The 26,099-nt window shown below is 46.3% G+C and overlaps 1 protein-coding gene across 9 annotated transcripts in view; it reads left to right on the top strand.

Annotated features, from left to right (window-relative positions):
- The first annotated feature begins 95 nt into the window (after positions 1–95).
- Positions 96–26,099, top strand: part of NSD3 (nuclear receptor binding SET domain protein 3) — a 35,956-nt gene continuing 9,952 nt past the window's right edge. The window contains exons 1-17 of one of the 9 annotated variants that reach the window (XR_004500080.1): positions 96–4,520; positions 5,324–6,042; positions 8,740–8,808; positions 9,267–9,426; positions 9,827–9,981; positions 10,246–10,752; positions 11,507–11,633; positions 14,845–14,945; positions 17,310–17,355; positions 17,888–18,018; positions 18,552–18,680; positions 19,303–19,429; positions 19,807–20,004; positions 20,543–20,713; positions 23,212–23,361; positions 23,624–23,754; positions 25,491–25,647. Coding sequence is in view for 6 of the 9 variants with exons in the window: in XM_015648674.3 (XP_015504160.1) it covers positions 5,368–6,042; positions 8,740–8,808; positions 9,267–9,426; positions 9,827–9,981; positions 10,246–10,752; positions 11,507–11,633; positions 14,845–14,945; positions 17,310–17,355; positions 17,888–18,018; positions 18,552–18,680; positions 19,303–19,429; positions 19,807–20,004; positions 20,543–20,713; positions 23,212–23,361; positions 25,491–25,647 (2,903 nt within the window). In the remaining 3 variants the exon portion in view is untranslated. Of the gene's footprint in view, positions 4,521–4,880; positions 6,043–8,739; positions 8,809–9,266; positions 9,427–9,826; positions 9,982–10,245; positions 10,753–11,506; positions 11,634–14,844; positions 14,946–17,309; positions 17,356–17,887; positions 18,019–18,551; positions 18,681–19,302; positions 19,430–19,806; positions 20,005–20,542; positions 20,714–23,211; positions 23,362–23,623; positions 23,755–25,473; positions 25,648–26,099 lie in introns of those variants that run through there. The other 8 variants (XR_004500081.1, XM_015648674.3, XM_015648670.3 and 5 more) reach the window with 8 other exon arrangements.

Below are 26,099 nucleotides of genomic sequence, written 5' to 3'. Positions count from 1 at the left end.
CGCCCCCCCGGCCGGCTCCGCTCCCTGCTCCCGCCGGGGCCCGGCCCCGACCCGCGGCAGGTGCCAATCTGGGGCTTTCACCCCGGTGTCACCGTGCCTCGGCCTCCCCAGCTCGAGGAAAAGGGTTTTATTGCGCGCGGGAAGAGCTGCGCACCAGCTCAGCGTTTGTTGTTGCTCTGATGTTATTTTTTTGCAGTGCTGTTGCGTTGTGCTGCACTTTGTTGTGGTCTCACGGTGCTTTCATTTCGCTGTCGATACAGTCGGTCGTTTCAGTGCAATTTCTTGTTAAAAGTCATAGTTATACAGATACTAACTACCCCAAAGGATAATATTAAGTAGGCAGTAGTTATAGTTGAAGGAAAAACTAGTGTGTTTTGATGACTGTTTAAGTCTTTCAATGACCTTTTGTAGAGGTGCACAGTGAATGCCTTGGTAGTTATATGTAATTTTTTTAAAATTAATTATTTTTATGAACTGCTTGAAAAGATTTTGCTCCAAAACCTGAGTATGTGCTTTATGAAGGTACAGGGTAAGGATGGAGGATGGTGGTCGAAGACTCTCTGTTTCTTTTTAAGCATATTTTGCATTTTCCAGTTTCACCTGTGTTTGAGGGGGTTTGTTGAGACATGTTGTGGTTCTTGTCCTGGCTGTGATATGTGGCTGCCTGTCATGACATTACAGTGTTTGGTACTGCCAGAGATCTGACTTCTGGCTTCATAGCAGTATTAGCCCCTGACTTTTCCTGAAGATCCAAAGTTTCTGCTCCGTGATTTCCATTTGAGTCCCAGGGCTCTCTAAACAAATGAGCCTCTGAGCTCCTTTTTTAGGCAAACCCCTTTTCTCTGCTGTCCAAGTTGTTTTTTTCCACAGCACCGTGGGAAACTTCTTCCAAATGTGCTTATCAAGCCCAGTTACAGACGTGACTGTTTTTTCTGGCATTCAGAAACCAAATACAAAACACCTTTACAAAGGTGCACAGGGAAGCAGCCTCACCTCATGCTTTCAAGTTTGTCAAGAGGCCTCTGATTCACCGCTGGTGTCTGCCAGGAGGAACAGCTCAGTCCAGCTGGAGTCAGGAAAAATCCACAGGCTGCAGGTTTCCTGTTAAAGACTCACGTGCAGGTGAAAATTTGGTGTTGCCTTAACGTGTGCAAACAGAGATTTGGCTGGGGGGTTTGTTAAGGACATGCAGAGATGAATGGGACAAAGCAGATTGCCCAGACTGAATGCAGGGATGAGTAGGAACAAGTGTTTCATTTCTATCTGCAGTTCATACAGGATGATGTTCCAGGTGACACAGATGTCCCTCTGGGGCATGGTTAACGTGATTAGAAGCAGTGGGTATGCTCAGCTCTGGGGAGGAGTGAGGGGCAGGGGCTGTGTGTGAATTGTAGCCTTAAGGTTTTGAGAGGTCAGAGAGTTTAGACACCTGGCCTGTCCAGCTCTGTCTGTGTCAAACACCTGCAGCAGTGAACTGAGAACAGTTGCTGTGTTTGTTGGTTGGGTGCTTGAGGAGACCAGCCCCAGCACAGCTTGGATACTGTGGGGTGAAACAGTGCAGGAAGTGGCAGTAAACATCTGTGGGGTAAGGAGGGGTTGGTAGATGTGAGCAGAGGTTTGCATCTAGAGAGATTTAGGCCTGTGTGGACAGGAACTGGGTTGGTATTTGGACATAAAGTCCTGGAGCTTCTGCTTTTGGTCCTGTTGATAGAAAGCCCAGCTCAGGGTGGCGAGGCGGTGACACCGTTCTGAGCACACACAGTTGACTCACAGCAGTGCTTCCAGCTCCCTTAGGAGGCCAGCAGGCCAGCTTCTGTCTCACAGCACACACTTTCCATCCATAAAACACCTTACCTCTGACTGTGCTAGCCCTGTGTGAGGATTGTCAGCAGAAAAGGGTGGAAAAAGGTTTTGTGAAGCCTCTGTTAAAAATATGTGTATGCTGTACTTTTATCAGTAGCTGTTGTGTTTTTCCCTGTTGTGGCCACAGCCAGTCTCGGCCAAACCTACAGAACTCTCTGACTGGGAATAAGAAAAGCTGTGGTCACATGGGATTGGAATCGTTTGATAATCTGAGGTCAATTGTTATTTAGTCTAATGAAGCATGGAAGCAAGGTTTGAGAACTTCAAGTCCTGTTTTCTGAGAGCAACGCTGAAAAGTACTCATGCTAAAACTGGTTGTAGATAAGTCCAGTTGTTGGTGAAAAGTTGGACCTGGAGGATCCATAATCTCTGCAAAACCTTCCCTTCACTGAGCACTCACTCTTGGAGTGGAGCTGATTTTCTGAGTTATGCTCACTTGAGCTGAGAAGTGTGGGATAGGAACTGAGACAGTGTTCACTTAGAAAGAGCCTTACTAGGCTGGCTTGCCTTATTCTGTACTGCTTCTATTTTTCCATTTACCTTTTCCTCTGTTACTTTGAATTGTGACTCTCCCCTGGATGACAGGAAAATATTTACTGAAGGTGTGTAGAGTCTCAATGTTTGTAAATGGCCCTGTGTCCCTGTCTGCCCTGGGAAAGGACTAGAACAGAATGGTGGACACTCACCTTTAAAGTGGAAACTCTTCTCTCATTAGAAAATTCAGTTGCACTTTTGAAAGTGTTAATTTCAAATTGTTTCATTGTTGATTTCAAGTTGTTTGCAGTCACTGTGAAGTGTCCATTTCCTATAAACCTTGAAATGATGAAACTCTTTATTTGTTGATCTCCAGTGTTGTATCTGCTATGGGTCATATTTGGAAGCCAAATTGTGCAGCTCACAGGAGGCTGACACAGTGGGTTAATAGAGTAATCACTGGCATAGTGAGAAGAATTTGTTCTGGAATACTTTTCTGCAAGATCAGCTGGAAATGCTGTTGCCCTGTGGTCTGGGATGGTGTTGCTGTGTGGCAGGGATGGCTCTGTGGTAACTGTGGGGTATTCCTCACATTTGTGCTTAGGAGGGACATACACAATGTGATCCTTCCTTGGGTTTGGCTGCTGAGATTCCTCAACATCAGTCATGCTCAGGATTGCTCGTTGTGTCCTGTTTTGGTGGGTCATTCTAGGGCCTCTCACTGTAGTGCTGCCCAGATACCCAGATATGGACAGCATGATCCTCTGGTGCAGAGTTTTGGGCAAGGAGGAGGGTGGGAAAGTCTGTGTGTGTTAACAATGATGACAGTGAGAGGCTGGGCAGGAAGGAGCTGGCAGTGATGTTGGTGCTGTGGGAGGACAGAGAACAGCCTCGGTGCTTTGGGGCTGCTGGGAGCAGTTCCATGGAGCCCTGACCCTGCTCCTCAGCCTGCACAGAGTTACTGAGGAAGGAATTTGGGATGGGGTGTGATCTTCCCAGCTGTGCAGCACAGCCTGGCACCCAGGCTGAGTGACACAGGTGAGCTCCAGAACAAATGAAAAAGAAACAAATCGTAGCTCTTTTCTTCAATGGTAGCTCCTAAATCCACTGTAAATGCAGTGCTTTGAAGGTCATTAATCCACACTTCTGTCATGAAACAAAACAAAGCACAATGACAGCCACCTCTGCAGAGCCTGTGCAGCTGGGACTGTGCCCTTCCAGCTGTGGATGTTCCTGAAGTGCTGCCACAGCTTCCAAAGAGTTTTTAATAAGTATTCAGAAGAAAAGATTGAACTCAGCCTAGTGGGAGAATCTACTGTTTGCTCTTCGGTTTGGCAAATGAAAAGTAACAATTTGGTGGTAAATAGTACAAACAGTCCCACTTCCTCTTCCCAGAACAGGAGTGGGTTGGGGTTTTTGACCTTGCTGTGCAACCCCACGTGCTGCTCCACAGATCTGCACCCCCTGACAGTGACACTTGTGTTGGTTTGCTGGCTGATGTGCAGAGCTGTGGAGGGAGGGATGATTTCATGGCCCTGAAGTTTAAAAGTTCCTGCAATGAGAAAATTCTGCTGCAGAGCCCTGAATTGCTTACAGTGACAGACATGCCCGAGTCAATCTTACAGGGCAGTGAAGATAAGGACGAACATAAATTTAATCTAAGTGTGAAGATAATCAAAAAACATCACCCCAAAACATCCAGCACAAATCTGATCAAGTTCTTGTTCCTGCTGGAACTTCAGTTACTTTTTGCAGTCTTGGAGGAAGGAAGTTGTCAGTGTTAAGAAAGCTTTTAGCTAAAGTACTGAGCTGCTTGGCTTTGGGAGGGTGAGAACTGTGTGTGGGCAGGGTTTAATGGAGGTTCCCTTTAGAAGAAGTGTCTGTGGGATGCATTAATGTCATTTCTAACCCTGAGCAAAAGGGCACAGTAACCCTTCTGTGTGCCCACACAGGCAGAACAAATACCATGGGGCCGTGTTTGCTTTGGAAGGGCTGAACTAACCTTGTGGGAAGCAAACTGGTGTTTCTTACCTGCAGGTCAGGTCACTGTGTGTTGCTTCTTGTTGATCATTGAGCTGTTTACATGAATGCCAAAGCCTTCTCCGAGCCTGCAGTTGAGTTTTGGAAGTCTGACTTTGACTGAGTCTGATTTTGGTGGTTTAATATGCACTGGAAAGTTGAAGGTGTGTATGGCAGTGCTCAGCTGGAATCTCATTCAGTGAGTAACCTCAGGGTTTGGGGATCTGTTGATGCAGAGCTTGGTATTAAAACGAGGTGTGAGGGGAGAATAACCCTCCTCACACAGCTACTGAGAGCCAGTGCAAGCAAACTGTACCCTGCATTTCTGGGGAAGAAAGAGGTTGGGAAGCTCCTGTGAGCCTGCTGCAGGGCACTGGGTTCCCAGTGATCAAGGTGGAATGACCCACTTGTTTTCATCGTGCTGTTATTCACAGCATCCTATGGCTTGCCCAAAGGCTGCTCATGTCTCGAATTTTGGCGGGGAGGTGGGGAGGGAGGAGGAGGAGAGGTTTTTCTGTTGTTTGTCTTTCTGTGGTGTTCCTGGCTTGTGCAGTCTACAGTGACTGTGTCAGGAGAACTTGGTATCTCTTACATGCTGCAGGGTGAAGTGCTGTCCAGCTGTTTCAGGCTGGAATAACCCTTCCATGGCTTGGGCATCACTAGGAAGACTGTAGAGTGCTGGGGATTTCAGCTCCATTATTCTGACTTTGTAACATTTGGGCACTCAGAGAGGTGCTTCTGATATTTTCTGAACTGTCTTGGAAAAGAAGAAATTTGCCATATGAAAGACAATTCGGCCCTTTGTAAAGGCTCAGTAACACCAGTCCTCTAAATTGATGCGAGGGTGGCTGCTGAATAGGGAGGGGGAAATTGTTCTTGAGATCCCTTTTATCCTCAACTGTTTAATTTGCTTAATTACTGTTTTTTAATTTACACTGACTTCTTATTTCCCTTCCCCTGCCTCTAGGCCCTATGAGAAAAAGGGAAAGCTAAGGATGCTGGAGCAGAACAATGGATTTCTCTTTCTCTTTCATGCAAGGGATCATGGGAAACACAATTCAGCAACCACCTCAACTCATTGACTCCGCCAACATCCGCCAAGAGGAGGCCTTTGATGGCAGCAGTGACATTGCTGAGGATGGGGGCCGGACACCGTACGAGGCTGCGCTGCAGCAAGGCTTCCAGTACCCCACGCCCACGGCAGAGGAGCTGCCCCCGCTCACCAACGGCTACCCCAGCATGTACGAGCCCCAAGCCAAATACCAGACGTACACTCAGTATCCCAATGGGTCGGCCAATGGCTTTGGGACAGTCAGGAACTTCAGTCCCCCGGAGTATTACCCCATGGAGAACTCCAATGCGAGGCCGCATGACGTTCTGGAAAAACCTTCCCCTCCCCAGCTGCCTCCTCCGCCACCACCTTCAGCTCCACAAGTGGGGATTCCAAAGAAGACTGGCTCACCAGAGATCAAACTCAAAATAACCAAAACTATCCAGAATGGCAGGGAATTGTTTGAGTCCTCCCTGTGTGGGGACCTGTTGAATGAAGTCCAAGCGAGGGAGTATGCTAAGGCAAAACATGAAGGGAGGAAAGAGAAAAGGAAAAAAAGTAGCAAGCATGACTCTTCCCGATCGGAAGAGCGCAAGTCACACAAAATTCCAAAATTAGAACCAGAGGAGCAAAATGTAAGTGGAATGGTAATTTCAGCCATCTGTACACCTGGTATTGTTGATGGAGAGCGTGTCCAGCAGGGTTTGTCCTTGTTCTGGCTGTGTGCACGCTGAGTCACCAGGCTTTAGTTACTCGTCAGAGCCTCAGGATGAGGTTGCCAGGAGCTGTGTTTGTGGGTAACACAATGTTGCTTTACAGGCTCATATGAAAAACAAATTTTAGAAAAGGTTATATAGTGTTTTCTAAATATTATTTAGTGTTATAGCATGTTTAGAGTTTGCTACACTCTGGCCAGTGTTGAAAGATAGAACTTCTGGATAAAAGCTCACACATTCCTAAAATTGCCTCTCACAAGAGATTGTTGAGTGGAAAGTCAGGCTGCTTGAGGTATTCACCGGTGAAACATTACTTATTCTTGTACCATATCGTCCATATCCAGAGGATGTACATCAGGTGGTATTAACTGAGATTCTGGGAAGCAAAGACCCAGATTATGTCGGTGTCCTCACATTCTTTTTCTTTCAGTTTCATAAGCCACTCCAGTACTTCTGTTTCCTTCTCTCGTGCTTGTTCCTGCCACCTCTGTGGTTCTGGTTTCTGCCTCTCCCAGTTTGAGGGAATGGGTGGCAGAGAGGCTGGTAGTGCCAGGAATGGGGAAGTTGCCATATCTGGCCAGGACAGAAATTGCCCAGCAGAGGCTGGGCTGTTAGAGAATGTGGCTGAGTTTGTTGTAAGGTCTGTAAAAGCCCTTGGTGCTTGCTGCTTTCAGGCAGAAGATCCTGTCCTGCAGGGATCAGCTGTGATCCAGTGGAGTGGGTTCTGTGCTCCATGGGGGTGCTGTTGGAGCCCCTGTGAGGTGGCTGGAGCAGCTGCTGTGTCCTGCTGGCACTCCATGAGCAGGGTCTCTCATGCACTGTGCCTGTTTTCTGGCCAGACTCCATCACCCCCACATCAGGCTGTCAGTTTGTTTCCCTTCTTACTGGTGATTCCTGTTCTACTCCTGGAGCTTCAGCTGTACCTCTCCCTCTGCTTACCACAGGAATGGAATCTCGTGTCTCTCACAGAGTGAACTAAAACCTTACATCTTGAATTCCAAGTTCCTAGTCATGTGTGTCATCCAGAGTTCACCAGAAATCTTAGTCTTGCTATTGTCTTCCTTGTTGCTTCCATTTCCCTTTCTAAAGGTGGTGTTGCAATAAATGTTTTGTGTTACCCAGCCCTGTTTCAGACATGGCCTGCTCTGACAGGAACAGGGTTTTGTGCTGGTGGTTTTCGGTATGAGTTTGCCAGGGCAGTCCCAAGTTCACCATCCCATCATTTTGCTTTCCACTGCACAGTTTCATCTTCATGTACTCTTCTGTCATCTTCAGTGTTACTGGTGTGAGACTTGTGACTTGGGATCATCTTCATAGGAACAAACAACTTTTGGTACAACTATAGTTGTTTTATAGTTTTACACTCAAAACTGTGAGTTTTGGGTGTAAAGTTTTGAGTTTTACTGAGGGTGTGTTCCTTATTCTGACACTGTAATCTCGGTGGAAATCCACTGACTGTGAGGGGATGGCCATCCTGCAGAGGCTGATGTAGAATGGAAATGTTGTGAGAACACTGGTGAATGTCAAGCTCTGAATCCTTGTTTTAAGAACTGGCCTCTCTGCTCACTAGCTGGAAGTTTGCAGCCTGTGAGCTCAGCTCGACTCTCCTGGCAGAGGGGAGGTTTCACTAACTCCCTGTAGTGAGAGAAAGGCAGGAATCATTGCTGTGCTTCCTGCTGTACAGAGAGGAGGAATTTCTGCCCACCAAAGAGCAATGGGATTAGTCTTAAATGGTGGATGTGTACAGACAGCTCCAAATGAGCCACTGGGCTGTGCCACCCCTGAGCTGAGCTGCTCTGTCCCTTTCCTTGTGTCCCAGCTCTCTGGAGCACACGGCATGGATGATGTGGGGTCTGTGCTTGGAGTGGCCTGGGAATAACAGGGGATGCCATCATTATTAGTTCCTCTCTGCTTGTGTCTGATGTCTCCCTTTGCTGCTCTCTGAGTCCTTTGACACTTCTCTGCTGCAGGAAAAGCCAGTGTGTGGCATCTGTCTCCTGAGATAGTTCCCAGCCCCTCTTATCTCAGCCCCTGACCCTCACACCCGCTGGCATGGCCACCCCACGTCAGTGCCAGCTTCTGGTCAGGGCTGATTCTGCTCTGCACTGTGGACTTTGGATCCTCCAAATATATTTGTCAACACTATGCAGTTTAACATCGTTTTTACAATTGTCATCTTGTATATTTAGCATAATTTATGTACTGCAGTTCTTGCAAATAACTGGTGTACAGTGAGATTCACCACATCAACTATGGATATGCTCACATGGGGTTCCCTGGTTTTTGGAAATTGTGTGCTATTTTAGGTGGAAAGTTATTTGAATTTGCTGTTTCTGAATGTATGTTCTTCTGTCATCTGTTACAGGAGAACATAGTTATATTCAGGTGTGATAGTAATGCAAATAGTGTAGGGGAGATATTTCTTTATTGTGATGTTGTTATGTTAATTGGGTACAAGAAGTAGTCATATTCATATTTTCTGGGTTCATGGTTGCCTTTCTCTCTGCAAGTTATATTTTTCTGCCTGGTTTCACTATTATCTTCTGCTGTTTTACTGTCCCCTTACCTTGTTTGTGTTTGTTTCCTTTCTTCTCTTCGTTGTTACCTATTTCTTAGAGACCAAACGAGAGGCTTAGCACACTCTCTGAGAAACCAAGGGAAGATGCAGTGTTGGAAGAAGCCCCGGTTAGTACATGCACCAATTAACACTCTTGGAACTTAGTGAATGTCACTATTTCTGGACTGTTTCTTCCATTGATTCTTTAATTTATCTGATAAATCAGTTGTCATTTCTTTTAAACTCTCATTGTTCTCATTGCTGCATCAATGCATCTCTTATTGTACTGGATTTATTGCTTTATTTTATCCTAAAAGCAGTATTTTTAATCAGCTTAGGAAGCAGAATTGTGTTTGGGGGTGGTGGAAGCTGCTCTTTTGTGTCTCAGTTTGTCGGTGATGTTGTTACGTAAATCCCAGCTGTGTGCAGCTCCTTGCTTTCATGTTTCTAAGAAATGTTTTTCTCATCTTGGACTATCAGACCTCAGGGATCTCTGAGAGAACAACAACAAGTCCCTGTGGATGGTGTGTGCATCTCAGTCCTCTCAGTCCTCTCCCGTGGCTTTGACCTGGTGTTTCCTTTGCAGGTGCAGCAGCTCGTGCCGTCCCTCCCAGTGCAGGTCACCCACGACGTCAAGTTCCAGGTGGGGGATCTGGTCTGGTCCAAGGTGGGGACGTACCCGTGGTGGCCTTGCATGGTGTCGTGTGACCCGCAGCTTGACGTGCATACCAAAATTAATACAAGAGGTAAGGGAGGAAGCTCTTTGCCAGAGTGTCAGGTGTCTGTAGCTGTTCCTTTGTTAAAAATACCTTCATTCTAAACTGCCTTTGCGGTGTGAATTCTGCTCTGTGTGTGCTGAGCAGGACAGTCCTGACAGGCACAGTACCTGGTACATGACCTCTGCAGGTGGAGCTGTGGGAATGGGTTTGTGCACTGGTGGTTCTGCTTTTCTCAAATCAGTGTGAGAGCGTTCAGTGTGAGCACTCTGAACTTCCATCTCAAACTGTTCTGGATCTGCCCTGTTGTATTTCTGCACTTAGGGCAGGTAGCTCCACTTTCAGGAATGGAGTGCTGGGAGGAGAACAGTGTGAGCTGAACAGGCAGAGTGATGTTGATACAGCTGCTGACTGGTGTTTGGTGTTTCAGGTGCCCGGGAATACCACGTGCAGTTCTTCAGCAACCAGCCAGAGCGGGCCTGGGTGCACGAGAAGCGCGTCCGGGAGTACCAAGGGCACAAACAGTACGAGCAGTTACTGGCTGAGGCAGCCAAGCAAGCCAGCAACCACTCTGAGAAACAGAAGGTACAGGGGGCACTGGGGGGATCAGCTCTGGAAGGGAGGTGCTCTGGGGCAGGCCTGGAACTCTTCAGTGCTTTGCCCTGGGAAGGACTGGCTGCATCTCGCTAGCAGGGAATTCAGTGTCCACATTCAGTGCCAAAAATACCCTGTAAAAGGAGAGCAGACTGCAATCTGCTGCCTGAGAGATGCAGAGACCCTCAGGATTGTGTTTAAGGGCTGTACTGGCAAAATCTTCAGTGTAACCAAGTGCTTGTCTTGTCCCTTAAGATTCGCAAGCCGCGGCCGCAGAGGGAGCGAGCGCAGTGGGACATTGGCATTGCCCACGCCGAGAAGGCGCTGAAGATGACCCGGGAAGAGAGGATAGAACAGTACACCTTCATTTACGTAGACCAAGAGCCAGAGGAGGCTTTGGCCAAGGCCAAAAAGACTGCTGCTTCCAAATCAGAGGCCAGGAAGAGCCGGCGGCCGAGGCCAGCGCCGAGCACGCAGCCGGAGCACGCCGGCGGCGCGGCGGGGTCATCGCCCTCGCACGTCGAGGCGCGCAGGCTGGGCCAGCGCCGGCAGCCCAGCCTGGAGGAGGAGGAGGCACCACCTGTGAAAATCGCCTGGAAAACAGCTGCAGCTAGGAAGTCCCTACCAGCTTCCATAACCATGCACAACCTGGATCTGCAAAAGTGTAACATGTCTCCGGTTGTTAAAATTGAACAGGTTTTTGCCCTTCAGAATGCTGCTGGGGATGGAAAACTCATCGACCAATTTGTTTATTCCACCAAGGTACATGTTTGGTGCAGTGACCCCTCCTTTGCTCCAGAGTTATCCCGAGCCTGCCTTACCGGGGAGCTTCAGCTGTGTCCACCAAGCTTTCAGCATCCATGTTCCTTTCATTGGAGAGATTAACAGACAGATGTGACAATAGAATCTTTCAGTGCAGCTCTGGCAGTAACTCTTGCTGGTGGCAGAGCAGCTCCCTACAGATGGCCATATTTTTGTTCATAACACGTTAAAAATATTAAAGCTGTTTAACTTCAGCTTCCTAGTTGAAATAATTCCAAAATTCTTGATAAAATCAGTGGTTTTATGAGAAAGAGATGAGAAAACTGTTAATATTGTACTAAAAAGTAATAACTATATTTTGTGTAACAGACTTCTAAATTGAGTTCTGCCTCTGAGCTTCCTTCAGGTGTACAGCAGCTTCCCACAGTCAGTGTTAAGGAAAAGGCTTAGGACTATTTCTCTGCCTCCTTCTTCTGCCTCTCTACCTGGAGAGTATTTATTTCATCCTAAGCCCTATAGAGAAGGTAATGTTTAGAAAAGTCACTGGAATTATGTTTTCCTTGTGTGTAAGGGGAGATCGAGAGGGGTGGAAAGTTGTGCAGGGAAGCAGCTCTGTAGTAGATTAATCCTGTGCGTGTGTTGGGTTGGAGAGCATTGATTATTTCTGTTCTGAGATTCAGGGGCAGGTCTGTTACCTGGCAGCAACACACCTTTATAACAGGGGAAGACAATCGTTTCCTCTTTTCTTTTCAAGGGAGTTGGTAACAAAACAGAAATAAGCGTCAAAGGACAAGAGAAACTGAATTCTTCATCAGCTCAGAGAAGTGAAAAAGCAGTGGTGCAAAACACATCCTCTCCTGAGACGACTTCTGGGGCAGCAGGTAGGGAAACAGCAGTCCTGGTCTGAACCTGAGCCCTCAGCATGAAAATTCAAATATCAAACCCAGCATTTTCTCATTACTTAAAAATGATGAACATCTTTCTGTTTACATAATGATTGTACTGAGCATGGCTGGTGTCACACATGGTGAGCCAACACACACAGCACAGCTTGGGGGGGATTGGTGGTTTGGCCTCTGAACTTTGTCTGCAGCTTACAGCTTGAGTCATCGGGGGATGATGTCCTGTGCAGAGCAATGGCAAGTTGCTTTAGAAGACACCCCAGTGGATGTGTGTTAGCAGGGTATTGCCATGGCTTTTGGCCTCAATTGTAAGGTACAGGAATTGTGGTGAAAGCAAAAGAGTCAGGAGTGGCACATTTCAGTAGGGAATGTCTGAGTCAGGGTGGAGACTCCCTAGGCTTTGTTGCTGAGTTTTTGCATGACCTGTTAAAGAACAGGGATTTTTAAAAAACTGCTTCAACTAACTCCTCTGACCAAATGAGGTAGTGCTTGTCTTCTGAAGCCATCTCAGGGGGCACATCATAAAGCACTGAGTTTTGAAATACCAGCTCTGAGGGAGAAGAACCACTGAAGCAAATAACAGAACTTGGGCCTGAAATGGGAAAACCTTGAATGAGCTATTTGAATTTCATAATGTAGCCAGGTGTCACTTCTGCTTTAACTATCCGTCTATTTGATTATTTCTCCCTTTCCAAGCATGAAATAAATGAGAACCAGAGTCAGAAATCTCAGTGGACAGCATCCATGAGTCCTGCAAACACTCTCCAGGTTCTGTCTGTGTGCTGGTTTTAGGCAGGGTTATTTGATGTGTTGGTTTATGGAGTGTTTGGGACTGCAGCACTGGGCCAGGCACTCCGGATTTCCTGCTGTGAGTGGGGATTCCCCTGCTGTTGACAGCCGTGGTTCTTCCCAGCTGTGGTTACTGTGGCTACTGGAATTGCCTTGCAGCAGGAGAGGCCATTGCTGTTCTGCTTCTCTCAGCTGGCATCTAAAGGCTTCAGCTTCCCTATGGCCCCTCAGATGTAGGGGGTGAGAATTCTGAGCCTCTCTTTTTTCATTTTCTTAGGCCTTTTGGATACGTAACACTCCACCTGCTAACACGCTGTAAGTGCCTGAGCTTACCTGCAGTGCACACTCCAGTCACTCTCAAAGCCATTCCCAAAGTCCAGTTATTGGTCCCCTCTTGTGGAACATAACTGCCAAGTCCTTTTTTCAAATGTGAGGTCAGTGGAACTCCAGAATCCCTTTACGGTAAAGTATTGGCCAGACTGACTCTGGGAGTCCTTGTTGATAACCTGCAGTCAGATGCCCAGAATTCATTAATGCTGCAAAGATGAGCCCCTTAATTGAAATCTGCAAGTGCAGCTCTGAGAATCCCTGGTGCTTCTGGCCTGCAGACACTGAACTAGGATTTATCTCAAGCGAGGTGGAGGGCTGGTCCAACATCTGTCCTGAAACTTTGGATGAAAATACACCTGAAGATGGAATGGGAGCATTGTGAAGGGGATGACTGGATCCTTGGAAAGCAGGAAGAGGAGAAGGTGCCCATTGCAGTGGTCAGTGTTGCTGTCAGCCAACATCAGATACTCTGGTTCTGGAATTCTCTGATGCAGGGCTTGATCTTATCTCCTTGGCTTCAGCGGGGGCAGCACAGGGAGAAAATCCATTCTTGGTTAAAGTAACTGTTGGTCACATCTGAAGCTGCTTCAGGGGATTTTGGTCACACAGCAAAGTGACAGAAGATGTTGCCCAGCTCTGATGTGGTGACCCACTGCAGCTGTGGGAGTTCCTCATGGCACGGGGCCCATTGGAACCAGAAGTTACACGTGGACAGACATGATGGATGTTGACCCGAGTAATTAATTTCTAAATGATTAATAACTAATTGCTATTATTCATTAATTCATATGCTGTAAAAGTTCTTTCCCTTGAAGAAAAAGAATTTTTCCCCTCAGAAATCCAATTGTTGTAACATGATAACTTTTCCAGCTGGATAGTTCAGTTACTGAGACATTCCCAAGCCATGCAGCCATGGGAAAAATGCTCATCCAATGGATCAAGAGGAGTTTTCATTTTTTTTCTCTGAAGTCCTTTTGCAAGGCTGTCTTTCAGTCTGGTTCAAGCCCATGTGTGTCTCTAGATACTTGATCTACTGACAAGACCAAGCAGGTTTACAGCTCCTAACAGTGCATCCATCTGGCTCAGTCAGCTCCCAGGAGTTTGCAGTTTTGTTTGGAAGAAAACAAAATACTTCACAGTTGTGTCCTCTTTAGGTGAAACCTCCCAGACTGAAAACCCAGAATAATGCTTCCCAGCAGCTCACTGTAAATCCTCAGGTGCCAGTTTTCTGTCAGCTCCAAGTGTGTGCTTGTTCCAACAGCTGCCCATGGTGTTGATTGTTGTGTCTGTGGCTCTGTGTGCCTGTTTGGGAGGTGCTGGACCACAGAAAGGTCTTTAGATTTTGCTAGCCTTAGTTGCCAAAAATCCAGCTCCCTCTTCATCTGTTGAAATGTCACAATAACCTTCATTAATCTGAGGGTTTTTTTCCTATGGTAATACTTTTAAAAACTTGCTTTTCACATTCATTAGTGATGGTAACACATTGTGGTCGATGCTTCTGTTTGTGCTGAGTTTTTCTTCACCTCGAAACCTTCAGGTGAGCACTGAGGTCTGGTGTGGCTGCAGGAGGTACAGGGTGAGGCTGGCTCCAGGTATGTGACAGAGGCTGTCCCCCCACAGAGGGGGGCACAGGTCTGGCATTTTGGGGGAAATCCTGGAGCTGTACGTATGAAATTTCTAGTTTGTTTTTGTTCAAGGAGTTGGTTGTGGCTACCTTCCCAAAACACCAAAGATGGACTGTTTGGTTCAAAATTACCCCAGTGAAGACTGTGCCTGAGAGGTGTGGTACGGATTATGGAAATCTGTTTGTCCTAAGCTGAATTCCAGCCTTTTGTTCCACTCTTGTTACTTGTGTCTGTTTTCTGAAGCTGATCTGTCTCTGGAATCAGAATGTGTGTCTGCAGCCACCGCACCAGCTGGTCAATAGCTTGGAACTGAATTTAAAAATAAAACATTCAAAAGAGGACAAAGTCTTGGTTTCGTTCCTTTACCTCTTGTTTTGATGCTGCACATCTTGGTGTACCTCAGAAATACAAGGAATCATATAATGGAAACCTTTTTCCTTCCTCAGGTTCTGTAGAAAAGAAGCAACAGAGAAGATCGATTCGAACCCGCTCTGAGTCTGAGAAATCTGCCGAAGTTGTGCCAAAGAAGAAGATCAAAAAGGAGCAGGTTGGCTTCCTCCATGTAGAGAGTTAAAATATATCGTATTCATAAATGTTGTGGCTTATATTGGTGCCTTTTTATTTTTCTCCATTTTTCCCCATCGGGTTTCGGTTTGGACTATCCTCCATGAAATCCCCCTGTCAATGCCATTGCTGTGACTCTGCTACTGGCATCTTCTCAGTATCAGTCAGGCTATGGAAGTGGGAACGCAGTGATGGATGACTCCTAATGAACCTGCCATGTTTCCTTTGAGATTTCTGTTCTGAGCAAAATGGGTTTGTTTCAGTGATTTCTCTTGGATGGAATTGCCGCCAGGTTCCTTCCTTTGGCTCTTGATTTAGCTGCTGGTTTGTGTTGAGGTTTTGTTTTTCAAATGAAGTTAGAGTGATTAATTTGACCACTTCTGAAAATGGACTTCAAGAATGATTTCACTTAAAGATGAATAGTCAGACTTTCATGTTGGCAGACATCAGTAAAACAGTTCTGGAATATACCATTTTTTCCTGAAACAGTTCTCACGTGTACAGGGCATTCCTTTAATCTGGATGTTAGATAGACAAATGTTGTTGCTTTAAAAAACTTCTAATGATAAAAGATTTCTGCATGGAAATGAGTAGGAGAGTGCAGTGGATGGACAGAAATACCAAAACCTGCACGCACTTTTAACAAGTTTGTCAAAGTTGTTGGTTCTCCTCTTGCATGGTTGATTTTTCCCTCTTCAAGGACCTCTGTCTGAAAGCTGCGAACTTTTATATAAATGTTTCATAGTTTAGCTTTTCCCAGTGAGAATTTTTAAAGAGGGACAGTCAGGATGAAGATTTATATGGGAAGGGGAAAAAATATTTTTATGTCTTTAATTTATTCTTTGCCCTTTGCGCTTTGTTTTGCACTTCCTTCACTTCAGAGGCTGAAAGTGAACTCAATTGCTTTTTTGGGTTTTTTTTCCCTTGTTTTTCCTTTGATGCTGCAGCATTTCTGCACTGCTGTGCAGCAGAGGAGTGCTCCAGCTCGAGGCAGTTTCTTGCTAAAACTTTAAAGCAATTTAAGTGTTGGGTGTGTGACACCTGATGTGGTCCATGGAGCCTCTTGGAGCTGTTGCAGCCTCCCCCTTTCAAAAGAGTTGTTTTATATTTGTTTCTTAATTTAACAAAGGTATAAGAACCAACAAGATGAACTTCATGGATGCCAGGTAGCTTCATGTGCTTCTCTGACCTGGCTGACTCAGTCTGTGGACATTAATTAAAGTGCTTTTCTCAGGAGAGGTGTCTGACTAAAGTGAAACCCAGGGGCACTGTAATGCGCAAAACCTTGAATGTATTAAGTTAAATTCAAAAAAAAAAAGAAAACTTAATAACTTCTTACAATTATGCAACAATATTTGTTACCCAAAGTCAAGTTTTCTTGATTTCCCCAGTTAGTCTGCAACAACTTGGTATAAAAATTATAACTGGAACGAGTACAATTAATGGGAAAAACAAAATGTTGATGCTACTGTTACAGTGACTAGTGGAGAAATAAAAGTGATTGTTTAGATTTTATATTTGTATTACAAAATGTATCCTATACAAATCCTTCTACTGTATGTTTTTACCTATTGTACAACAAAATAAAATATTTTTTAAAAAAATTATAGAATAATCCTTAAATATTTACTAAATGTGTTTTTCCATGCATATGTAACCACATTGCAAAGAAGTAACTTGTAATTCTTAAGGTTGAAAACAGGATTTTAGGCAACAGCTTTCTTCTGTAAATATCCAGTCACCAAATTCCCACATCTTCCATGTATGTTGGCAGAACAGTTCCTAAACTTCTCCGTAGGGTCAAGGACTGGAAGTGCTTTTGCAAGGTTGTAAACTGTTCCATTTGGCTGCTGAGGTGCTGTGCCCTCGAGTTCCAGCTGTGTAGAGCCCTGCACCAGGGCGCCCGGGCGGGCCCGTGCAGAGCTCTAGACGGGGAGGAAGAGCTCCAGGAGCTCCGGGGAGCGCTGCCGGCAGCGGCCCCACACTGTGGCTCAGTAGCCCAGTGCCAGCCCTGCCGGGCAGGTGTGCTCACACAGGTGTGGGGTTTGCACAGCACCAGGGGTGGCTGGCCCGAGGCCCCCGCTCCTGCCTGCTGGACACGGACACGGCGCTCCTGTCACCTTCGTGGCCCAGGGGAGAGCGGAAGGAGCCGGCTGGTGCCCCAGGGCTGCCCCGGCTGCGGGCACCAGCGTAGGCAGGAGCGGATCCAGCGGGACGCGGAGGCTCGGGCTGAGGAGGGGATGGCAGCTCCCACCTCAGTTCTAACCCCTTGAACTGACCTGTTTGCTTTTTGGTACTAGGGAGAAACTTTCCTCTGGTGTTAACTGTGCATTTTCCTTTCAAACAGGTTGAAACTGTCCCACTGGCAGCAGTGAAGACGGGGTTGCAGAAAGGTGAGTGCCAGGTGGAAATTCCCTCGACTGAACTCGGTGGTTCGTGGCCCTCAGGCAGCAGTTTTGTTCCATGTGAGCTGTAATGTTTGGTGCTCTGTGGGGCTGAGCTCTGTAGAGCTTCCCTGGGGACGGGCTGTGTTCGGGACTCTGGTCCTTGTGCCCTGCTGGGGGTTTGTTCCTGGTGTTTCTTCATGTGCTCTAAGCCCCTAAGTCCTTCTGGGCATTTCTTAAAAGTCTCTGCTTAGCCACAGTTAAAGATGGATGATGAAGAGGAAATCTCCTAAGGATCTATCTTCCCTCAGAGACAATTTATTGCCTTCCTCCACTGTGACACCATGTTCAAAAGTTTGTCAAAAGCTCTGCCTAAGCTGATTTTCAGTTAATTTTCAGGGAGAGCTCAACTAGTAACAAAATTACAAACTGAAAATTAAGGCAAATAATGGAATCCAAACTCTCATCTTTCTTTCCTTTATTAAGTTGAAGCAAAAAGTCGAGAACATATATTAAACTAATTTTAGCATGTTGTGTTAAGGTGCCAGTGAGATTTCAGACTCCTGTAAACCCTTAAAGAAGAGAAGTCGTGCCTCCACAGACATGGAACTGACCAGCTCAGCCTACAGGGACACGTCTGACTCTGATTCCAGAGGACTCAATGATTTACAGGTAAAGCTGTGCTGGTTCTCACAGGGACCTGAGCAAGCTGTCAGTGTACAAGAGGCTTTTCAGTTCATTATTGCTAAATGTGTGAACACTGTTTTCTACAGACTTTGAGTCTTGTATTGTCTGAAAACATAAAGCCTCTGTTTGCTTCTAATCTGCTCCATCGGTTTGGTATGAAAATACAATGTTTACTTCCAGATTTTCCTGTTGTCTGGCAAAGCTTTGGTTTAGATCATGGTTTGCTCTGTGGAAGGTTTGAAATTCTTGGGGAATTGGGAGATGCTGCTGTATCTGGTGTAACTCCAAGGAGTGTCTGGAAAAGTAAGATTTTACGGTGTTTGGCTTGTACAGGTGAAGGATATCAAGAAGGCAGCGCTTGTGTCAGCCCAGTGCAGTTCAGCACCTTCCCAGGACCTTTGTGTGTCTCTTGACCTACCAAATGGTCTTTTGATCAACAGAGACAGAAATATTTCCCCCAGTGTGGCTGTCCTGTGGAATTGTCTGGTGTGAGTGCCGTGGGTGTTTCCTCTTTGCAGGGCAGTTTTGGGAAGCGTTCAGACAGTCCCTCAGCCACTGCTGATGCCGATGCCTCAGATGTGCAGTCAGTGGACTCCAGCTTATCCAGGAGAGGAACTGGAACAAGTAAAAAAGACACTGTTTGTCAGGTAACTGGTGATACTGGGAAGTGCTGGACTAAATATGTATCCCCTACTTCTGTTAGTTCTCGTAACTCAGCCTCTCAGATAAAATATCCAGGGTTTTAGGAATTTTTATGTTCTGGAAATGATTAATATTAAATGATTCCTGGGCCCTCCTGCAGGCCAGAAAGCTCAGTAGCTGTAAGGTAATGTTTAATCCATACCTGCCAGCATCAGTAGAAAGAGTAGATGCCATTTTCTGCTCCATTTGAAGATTCACAATGGTTGGTCAGGACAGGACAGAGTGAGAATTTTTCAGTATTTTGAAAAAAATATCCTGGGATCTTCAGTCCAGTTCCCTGGTCAGTAGTAAAGGGCCTGAAGAACAAGAGCAGCTTGTTCCCTGGGAAATGGAGGGGAGTGCAGGGGGATGCTGTGGTGCCTGTCCTGGCTCTGTCCTGGCTCACACTGTCCCCAGAGCAGGGTGCAGGGAGTGCTGGGATTGTCCTCGGCCTGAGACTCGCCAGGTTCAGTTCTCCTGCCTTGCTGTAATTCTGGAGCAGTTGCAGGCAGTTGCTGTTGTTAGCAGCTGGCAGCCTCTGGCATGTCAGGGTCCCCTGTTCCTGCTGAGCTTCCCTGCCTCCTGCAGATCTGCGAGAGCTCCGGCGAGTCGCTGCTGGCCTGCGAGGGGGAGTGCTGCAGCATGTTCCACCTGGAGTGTCTCGGCCTGAAGGCCACACCTGAGGAAAAGTTCATCTGCACTGAGTGTAAGAATGGTGAGTGTGTTCCTGTGCCTGGAAAACTGGGAGGGACTTCCCCCTCTACTCAGGAGCCACATTTTGGTCAAAGCAAACCAAGATGGTGCTTTCTGAGGATTTGTCAGTAAGTTTGGGTTATTCTGCTGCTTTTTTAACGTCTGAGACCAGATTCTCATTTTTCCTTGTAAGAAAACAAAAGGGTTTTACTTGGAATAAGGGATTTTGATGTGAGCACCTAGCTCAGTGTTACTGTGGATCACAGTAACCACCCAGCCTGTGGGATGGGGAGGATCCCGTGTTGCTCACAGTCTGTTGGCTTCAGCATTTGTTGGGACAATATCTGTATGTCAGAGTTGGCTCTTACAGTTGGGATTCCTTACTCCTTCTCTCCCAAGGAGAGCACACGTGCTTTTCCTGCAAGCTCCCTGGCAAGGACGTGAAGCGCTGCTCTGTCAGCACCTGCGGGAAGTTCTACCACGAGGCCTGTGTGCGCAAGTTTGCCACGGCGCTGTTCGAGTCCCGCGGCTTCCGCTGCCCGCAGCACTGCTGCACCGCCTGCTCCATGGACAAGGACATGCACAAAGCCAGCAAAGGTGAGGGCAGCTGCAGCACCACGGGAACGCTTCCTCCTGTTTCACTCCAGCACAGCTTGCAGCAGGGAACCAGGGTTTCCTCCTCACTGAGCAGCTGGCAGCCTGACACTGTGGGGTGGACCTGGATCCACACCCCTGGTCAGCTCTTGGTGCTGGGTTTAAGGGAAGACAAGGGTTCATAGTACGAGGCCACTTAAAGACACTTTGCAGTGGCATTGTGAACAATTATTCTTCAAGGAAAAAGATCCTTTTAGAAATTAACCAAAATGTTTAAACCAAACAAATAGACTCTAGAATAATGGAAGGTTGTTTTAAAAAGTGAAAGTTAAGGGGTAATATTTGTGAAACATTTTTGAGAAAGGAGATGTAGTTATTTCTTTTTGTACCCTGTACTGCCATTGAAATAGACCCAGCCTTGCCTTTGCCTGTGGGGAATTCTGCCCTGTCCTGTGGGCACTGGTTGTCCCCAGTGGTGTTTTCCAGCCTGAGTGATCTGTGCCCCGGGTGACACGTGCCTGTGCTGTGTTCTGTTGAGCAGGTCGCATGGCGAGATGTCTGCGTTGCCCCGTTGCCTATCACTCAGGAGACGGCTGCATCGCTGCAGGAAGCTTGTTTGTGTCATCCCATATCCTCATCTGTAGTAACCATTCCAAAAGGACTCACTCCTCATCAGCTGTAAATGTAGGCTTTTGTTTCGTTTGTGCAAGAGGTGAGACACTTGGTTTTTCCCCGTTTTACAGTTGTGTTGTCATTTGTGCAGTTTAGTGGTGAAAATAGTGTTTCATGAGGAACTCCTCCCTTAGGTCTTACTGGGGTTAAATGCTGCCTGAGATTTTTTATCTTATTTTATTTTATTTTGGTCAGCAATTCTCATGAGATTGCTCTGTTGGTCCATAACATTTGATAGCCAGGAGCAGCAGTAGGCACTCAGGCCAACTTGTTCTGCCAGTAGGGAAAAGCAGATCCCAGTCCCCTCATTCCAGCCTTTTCATGCTGAGAATGGCTGCTGTGTTGTTAATCACTCTGTTAAGCAGAAGGGGATTCTTTCACTGATACAAATTTAAAATTGTTTAAGACTAAAAGGTGGGATTTACTCATGAATTAGAAAAACTCAATTTATAACTGTCATCACATTTGAGAACTGTGAAAGAAAACCTTTAGCAGTCCTGTATGAGCAGGTTTCATGCTGGGCTTTTCCATGTATCAGAGTTCTTTTTTTTTCTTTTTCTTTTTAACTTTATTCCCCACTTGTTACTTTTATGGTTCTTCAGTCACCAGGGTCCTGCCAGAGAGTGGCTTAAAAACTGTCAGTGCAGCAGCTGCTTTGGTCCCAAGATTCAAAAGTACCTTTATTCTTAAGCATTGGAATAATATTAATGTGTACCTTCTACAGAATGCCAGCAGTTTATATTGAACATGTACTCTGCAGCAGTTTTGAGAGTCACTAGTAGGGAAATGAAAGGGAGCTGGATCCTGAAGTTACTTGTTTGTCATTTGTGTTCATTCAGGTGGAAGTTTAGTTTGGCTTGACTTTGCAAGAGCAGAGTAGTAATTACACATCTCAGCATGACAAGAAATGCAGAAGGAATTTTTCATGCTTTTTTTTTATTTTTTTTTCCACTTTACATTTGTTTAGTGATTCTCTTTATACCTGAATCTGACTCCATCAGAGTCAACTGCACAAGTCTGTATTTTCTCCTGGCAATCTAAATAATGTCCTGAGCCCTGGCAGATGGAATTCCCTGTCCTGTGTATTCCCAGGATCTTAATTAGGAGAACTTGAACACTTACAAATCATTGCCACTGCCTGAATTCTCTGTGTCTTAGGGCAGCTCTCTGCTTGTTCATCTAGAGCATTCTTATGGGGCTTGTGTCCACCAGGCCTGGCTGGAATCAGGAGCCAGAGTGCTGAGGAGCACTGGACCTGGGGCAGGAGCACTAAGCCACCTGCTCAGAGAGAAATGGGGAGCTGAACACTTTAGAAATCCTTGGACATCTCTGTGAGAATGGTGATTTAATTAGTGTTAGTCACTATCAGAAGCAGTGACTTTGTATTTAGATGCAGTTCCTGAAGTGAGAAATGTAGATGAGAGACAATCTATAAAATATACAAGCTTGCTTACAGTGAGGTACTTGAAATAGGAGATGCTTAAAGACTTCTTATTCAGCACCCTGCAGTACCCTCCAGTCAGCATGTTACAGATCACCTTGCTGCATGTGTTCCCTTGTTTTAGGAATGCTCCCAGTGATGTGTATCCAGATGGGCTGACCCCAGTCTTCTTACAGCAGTGTTTCAGGCACCATCCAAGAGCTTCTGTCCAGCCCTCAGCTGTGTGTCTGTCCCTCAGGGGAAGAACTGGGGCCTCTCTTGGTAGCTCATCTTTCCTGTTTCTTTGGGGCTCAGTTGCTCTGCTCTTCCCATGAGTTACTGGCCAGGTGCTTCTGCTCCGCAGCTCTGGGCTCTCAGCTGGGCTGCCTGGCTCTTTGGATTAATGAGGAAAAGCTCTTCTTGGTGCAGGAGAGGGAATTGCAAAGGCCTGGAATGGAGTTCTGTAGATAACTGAGTGCTGGACTGTTCTGGAGCAGCCCTGGGAGGGCTGGGTGGGGGAGCTTCACCACCACAGCCTAGGGCAGAGCCTCCATCTGCGCTTCCCCCTTGGTGCCTTGCAGAACACTGACCTCCTCCTTGCTTTCCAGCACAATTACAGAGGCAAAACACTTCTGTAGACAAGATCTCAGGGGTGGATTTGTAGGGAGTGGGACGGTGAGTTCTCATTCCCAATGTCTGTTCTGTCTAGCCCCAGCTAAGAGCACGACCCTGCTGCAGTGACCATCACCCCAGGCCTGCAGAGGAGCTTCCTTCTGCTCTGTGGGAAGGAGAGGGGATCCTCTCCTTTGCTGAAAACAAGCTTTGTTGCTTTTCTTGTGCTTGTCTATAAATGCACAAATGAAGGGTAAAACACCAATTGAAATTCCACTTAGAAGCAGCTTATTTCATTGCAAAATTTTCCAGTTAAGTTGGAGTCTCTCCAGCACAACCTCTTGGATAGGGCAGAAACTTTGTCAGACTTTCCTTTTTCTTCATTTTACCCTTTTTTCATTCTCACATAACGCATTAGAGGTGTTCATTGGGTTTATTTGATTTTTCCTTCATGGAATCATGGGTAGTTTCATTGCAGCTCATCTCTTTCTGTTTGTTTCGTATAGGGCTGGTAGTGCAGGACCATTCAGACCCCCTGTTCAGTTCCTATGCCTATAAGTCCCACTATCTACTGAATGAGTCAAATCGTGCTGAGTTGATGAAATTACCTATGATTCCTCCTCCTTCGTCAGCTTCCAAAAAGAAATGTGAGAAAGGTAACCAAAATAGTTTCTTTCTCTTTAATTTACTTTCGCTTTTTCTATTTTTTTCTCTAAATCAACGGAGAAATGTCTGCTTGTCCCCACACTGACTGCTTTCAGTGACCTTCACTCATGGTTATTGTGAGCCTGTGTTCATGTTGTTGGCAATTTTTTTTTATTTTTTTTTTTAATTATAAAAGGGCTTAAAATAATTGCTGTCACTAAATTCTCCTTGGAAGAGATTTGGTCACTCTCTATCTGGCCTGGGCTGTTCCAGGTTCAGAGAGCTGTTTGCACAGCAATGTGAAGAAATGGATCTGGATATTGCTGCAGTTCCTGGATGATGTAAAACCACTTCTTAAACTGGCTGAAAGCGGAGGGGGATGTGCTGCTTCAGATCTTGTGCAGGTGCTGAGAGAAGAGAGGGGTGGGTGCCGTGTCCTTGTGGAGGGTTCCAGAGCAGGGAGCAGTGAGGTTTGGGCTGTGTGTGTCCCCTGGGCCTCGTGTCCCAGCTCTGCCACCGAAGCAGCAGTGCCCCATCCCTGTCCCCTCCCGTGGGGACGGGTCCTTGCCCCAGCCAGGCTCTGAGCCCGCAGCTCTGGCCAGGGAGCTCTTGCTGCTGCTGCTGCTGCTGCTGAGCGGGGCTGGGGCTCTCCACATCCCCTCCGAGGCAGTTCTGCTGTCTGTGTGCAGTGCTCAGATGTGATACCTCATTCCTCACAGAAATTTGCTTCCCTGGGAGCGTTCAGAGCCAGTGCCCCATTACCCAGCCCGAGTCAGGTCGTTTTGAGCGCTGTGACATCAATGGCTTGCACTAGTCCTGTAATTCCTGAAAACAAGAATTATTTTGAGCCCTGTGCTTAGCTTGAGCCATATCTGCCTAATGCATCCCAAGAGCAATGTTGGGTTTTTCTTGCTTAGCATTGACAGTTTTGTGTTTGATTTTGTTTGATTTTTGCATCTCTTGGCTTTTTCTCATCTTGGATAATGTTTCAGTAATTTGTCTGTATTTCCTCTGAAATTACATTTGCAAAAAATACTTTAAAATTTCATTATGGGTTTGGGAGCTCTGGAGGATACATATGGCTGGATTTTACTGGTTTTAGCAGAGGAAATACAGTGTTGTTCTGCAACTGAATTGTTTAAGGAATGCTCATTGTAACATGCAGTGATCAATTAATACAGTGATATTTTGGGAAGTCTATAGGTGGACAAAATTTTCTGATAAAGGTTTGAAAGTGACTGCACCTCTTTTGATACTGTGATTGAAAATTGGTTTGAATACTCTCGAGTCTCTCCCAGATTTTCCATCTGGGACAAAAAAATCTTGTTAATTTTTAAATATATATATATGTATGTATTATATACCTACATGTATAAAATACTACAGTATGTGTAACATATCAAATCTTACACAAGCTGCTTTGCTGAGGGTGGCTTAGAGATGTGCTGTGGCTCTCCACATGTAACACATCATCGAAAATGTGAACCAACCAAAATAACTTTTGCCCAAATTAATGTAAACTCGAGAAATTCATGTGAACCCCGGCGCTGAGGTTCCTTCTGTGCACCAGGAATTTTCGGGATGGGGACAACTCATGTGTGTCTCATTCTGCTTTATGTACTGGGCTCATCCTGGTAAACTTTTTGTGGAATAAACACTCTTATTACAATTTTTTTTCCTGTCCTTGCAGCAGAAAAGTATTGATCAACCTATAGGCTGCGGGGTTGGTGCTCGCTAATGATCACTGGGGATTCAGTCAGAGCAATGTTGATTGAAAAGGATTCTTTAAAGCTGTGGAGTTTTGTGGTTGCTTTGGCCATCACCAAAGCACTAAAAGCTGGTTGCACTGTTCCCAGCTGCAGTGCTTCCCTTGGGAACAGCACTGCTCCTGCCAACTCACCTTGTGTCTGAGTCCTCAGCTGCCTTTTTGTCTGATGCAGTTAAGAGTCCCAGCTTAGACTGAGCACTGCACAGTCCTTTTTAACCAACATTGTTAAGCTGGACTTGATCCCCTTCTCTGCCGTTTTTCTGTGGGGCAGCGAGAATCTGGAGTGGATGATTTAAAATGAATGTCAATTGCTGTGCACGGGGGGAGCAAATCCTGACTTCTACAAACCAAGCAGGGCTTCTTTGTTTCAAGGTGGCAAACTGTTGTGCTGTGAGTCCTGCCCAGCTTCCTTCCACCCCGAGTGTCTCAGCATAGAAATGCCTGAGGGATGCTGGAATTGCAATGACTGTAAAGCTGGCAAGAAGCTGCGGTACAAGCAGATCGTTTGGGTCAAGCTTGGGAATTACAGGCAAGTTCACCTTTTGGGGGTTCTGATGGATGTTTTAATGTGCTCTGGAATTGCAGGAAGATAAAGCAGTTCGATCATCATGAACAGGAGTTAGAAACACAGTAATTCCTCTGCCTGGGGTCAGACACATGTCACCCTTGAAATGCAGTGCTGCTGCTTCTCCCAGGCAGTGCTGGACTCTGGAGTGCACACACACCTTTGCTCTGCAGAGCTTGATCAGGGAAAGCAGGGGCTGGTGGAGCCCAGCTGTCCTTGCTGGTGTTTGCTTCAGTCAGCTGCAGCAGCACAGGTGTTTACAGGTGATCCTGGAAACCCACTCTCAGGCCATGGATGTTCTTAGAAGGCTTTTCCAGAATTTGGAGTAAGAATGTTGCCTGTGTTTTGCATGGAGCTTCTCAGGCATTGCCAATGGGAACCTTGGCTGCATGAGGGAGGAATTAATTTCCTTAAGA

Source organism: Parus major, chromosome 22 (genome assembly GCF_001522545.3).
Source record: "Parus major isolate Abel chromosome 22, Parus_major1.1, whole genome shotgun sequence".
In the NCBI taxonomy this organism is placed as follows: Eukaryota; Metazoa; Chordata; class Aves; order Passeriformes; family Paridae; genus Parus; species Parus major.
Note: the sequence above shows the minus strand (reverse complement) of the source record. Positions and strands in the feature narration are given on the sequence as shown.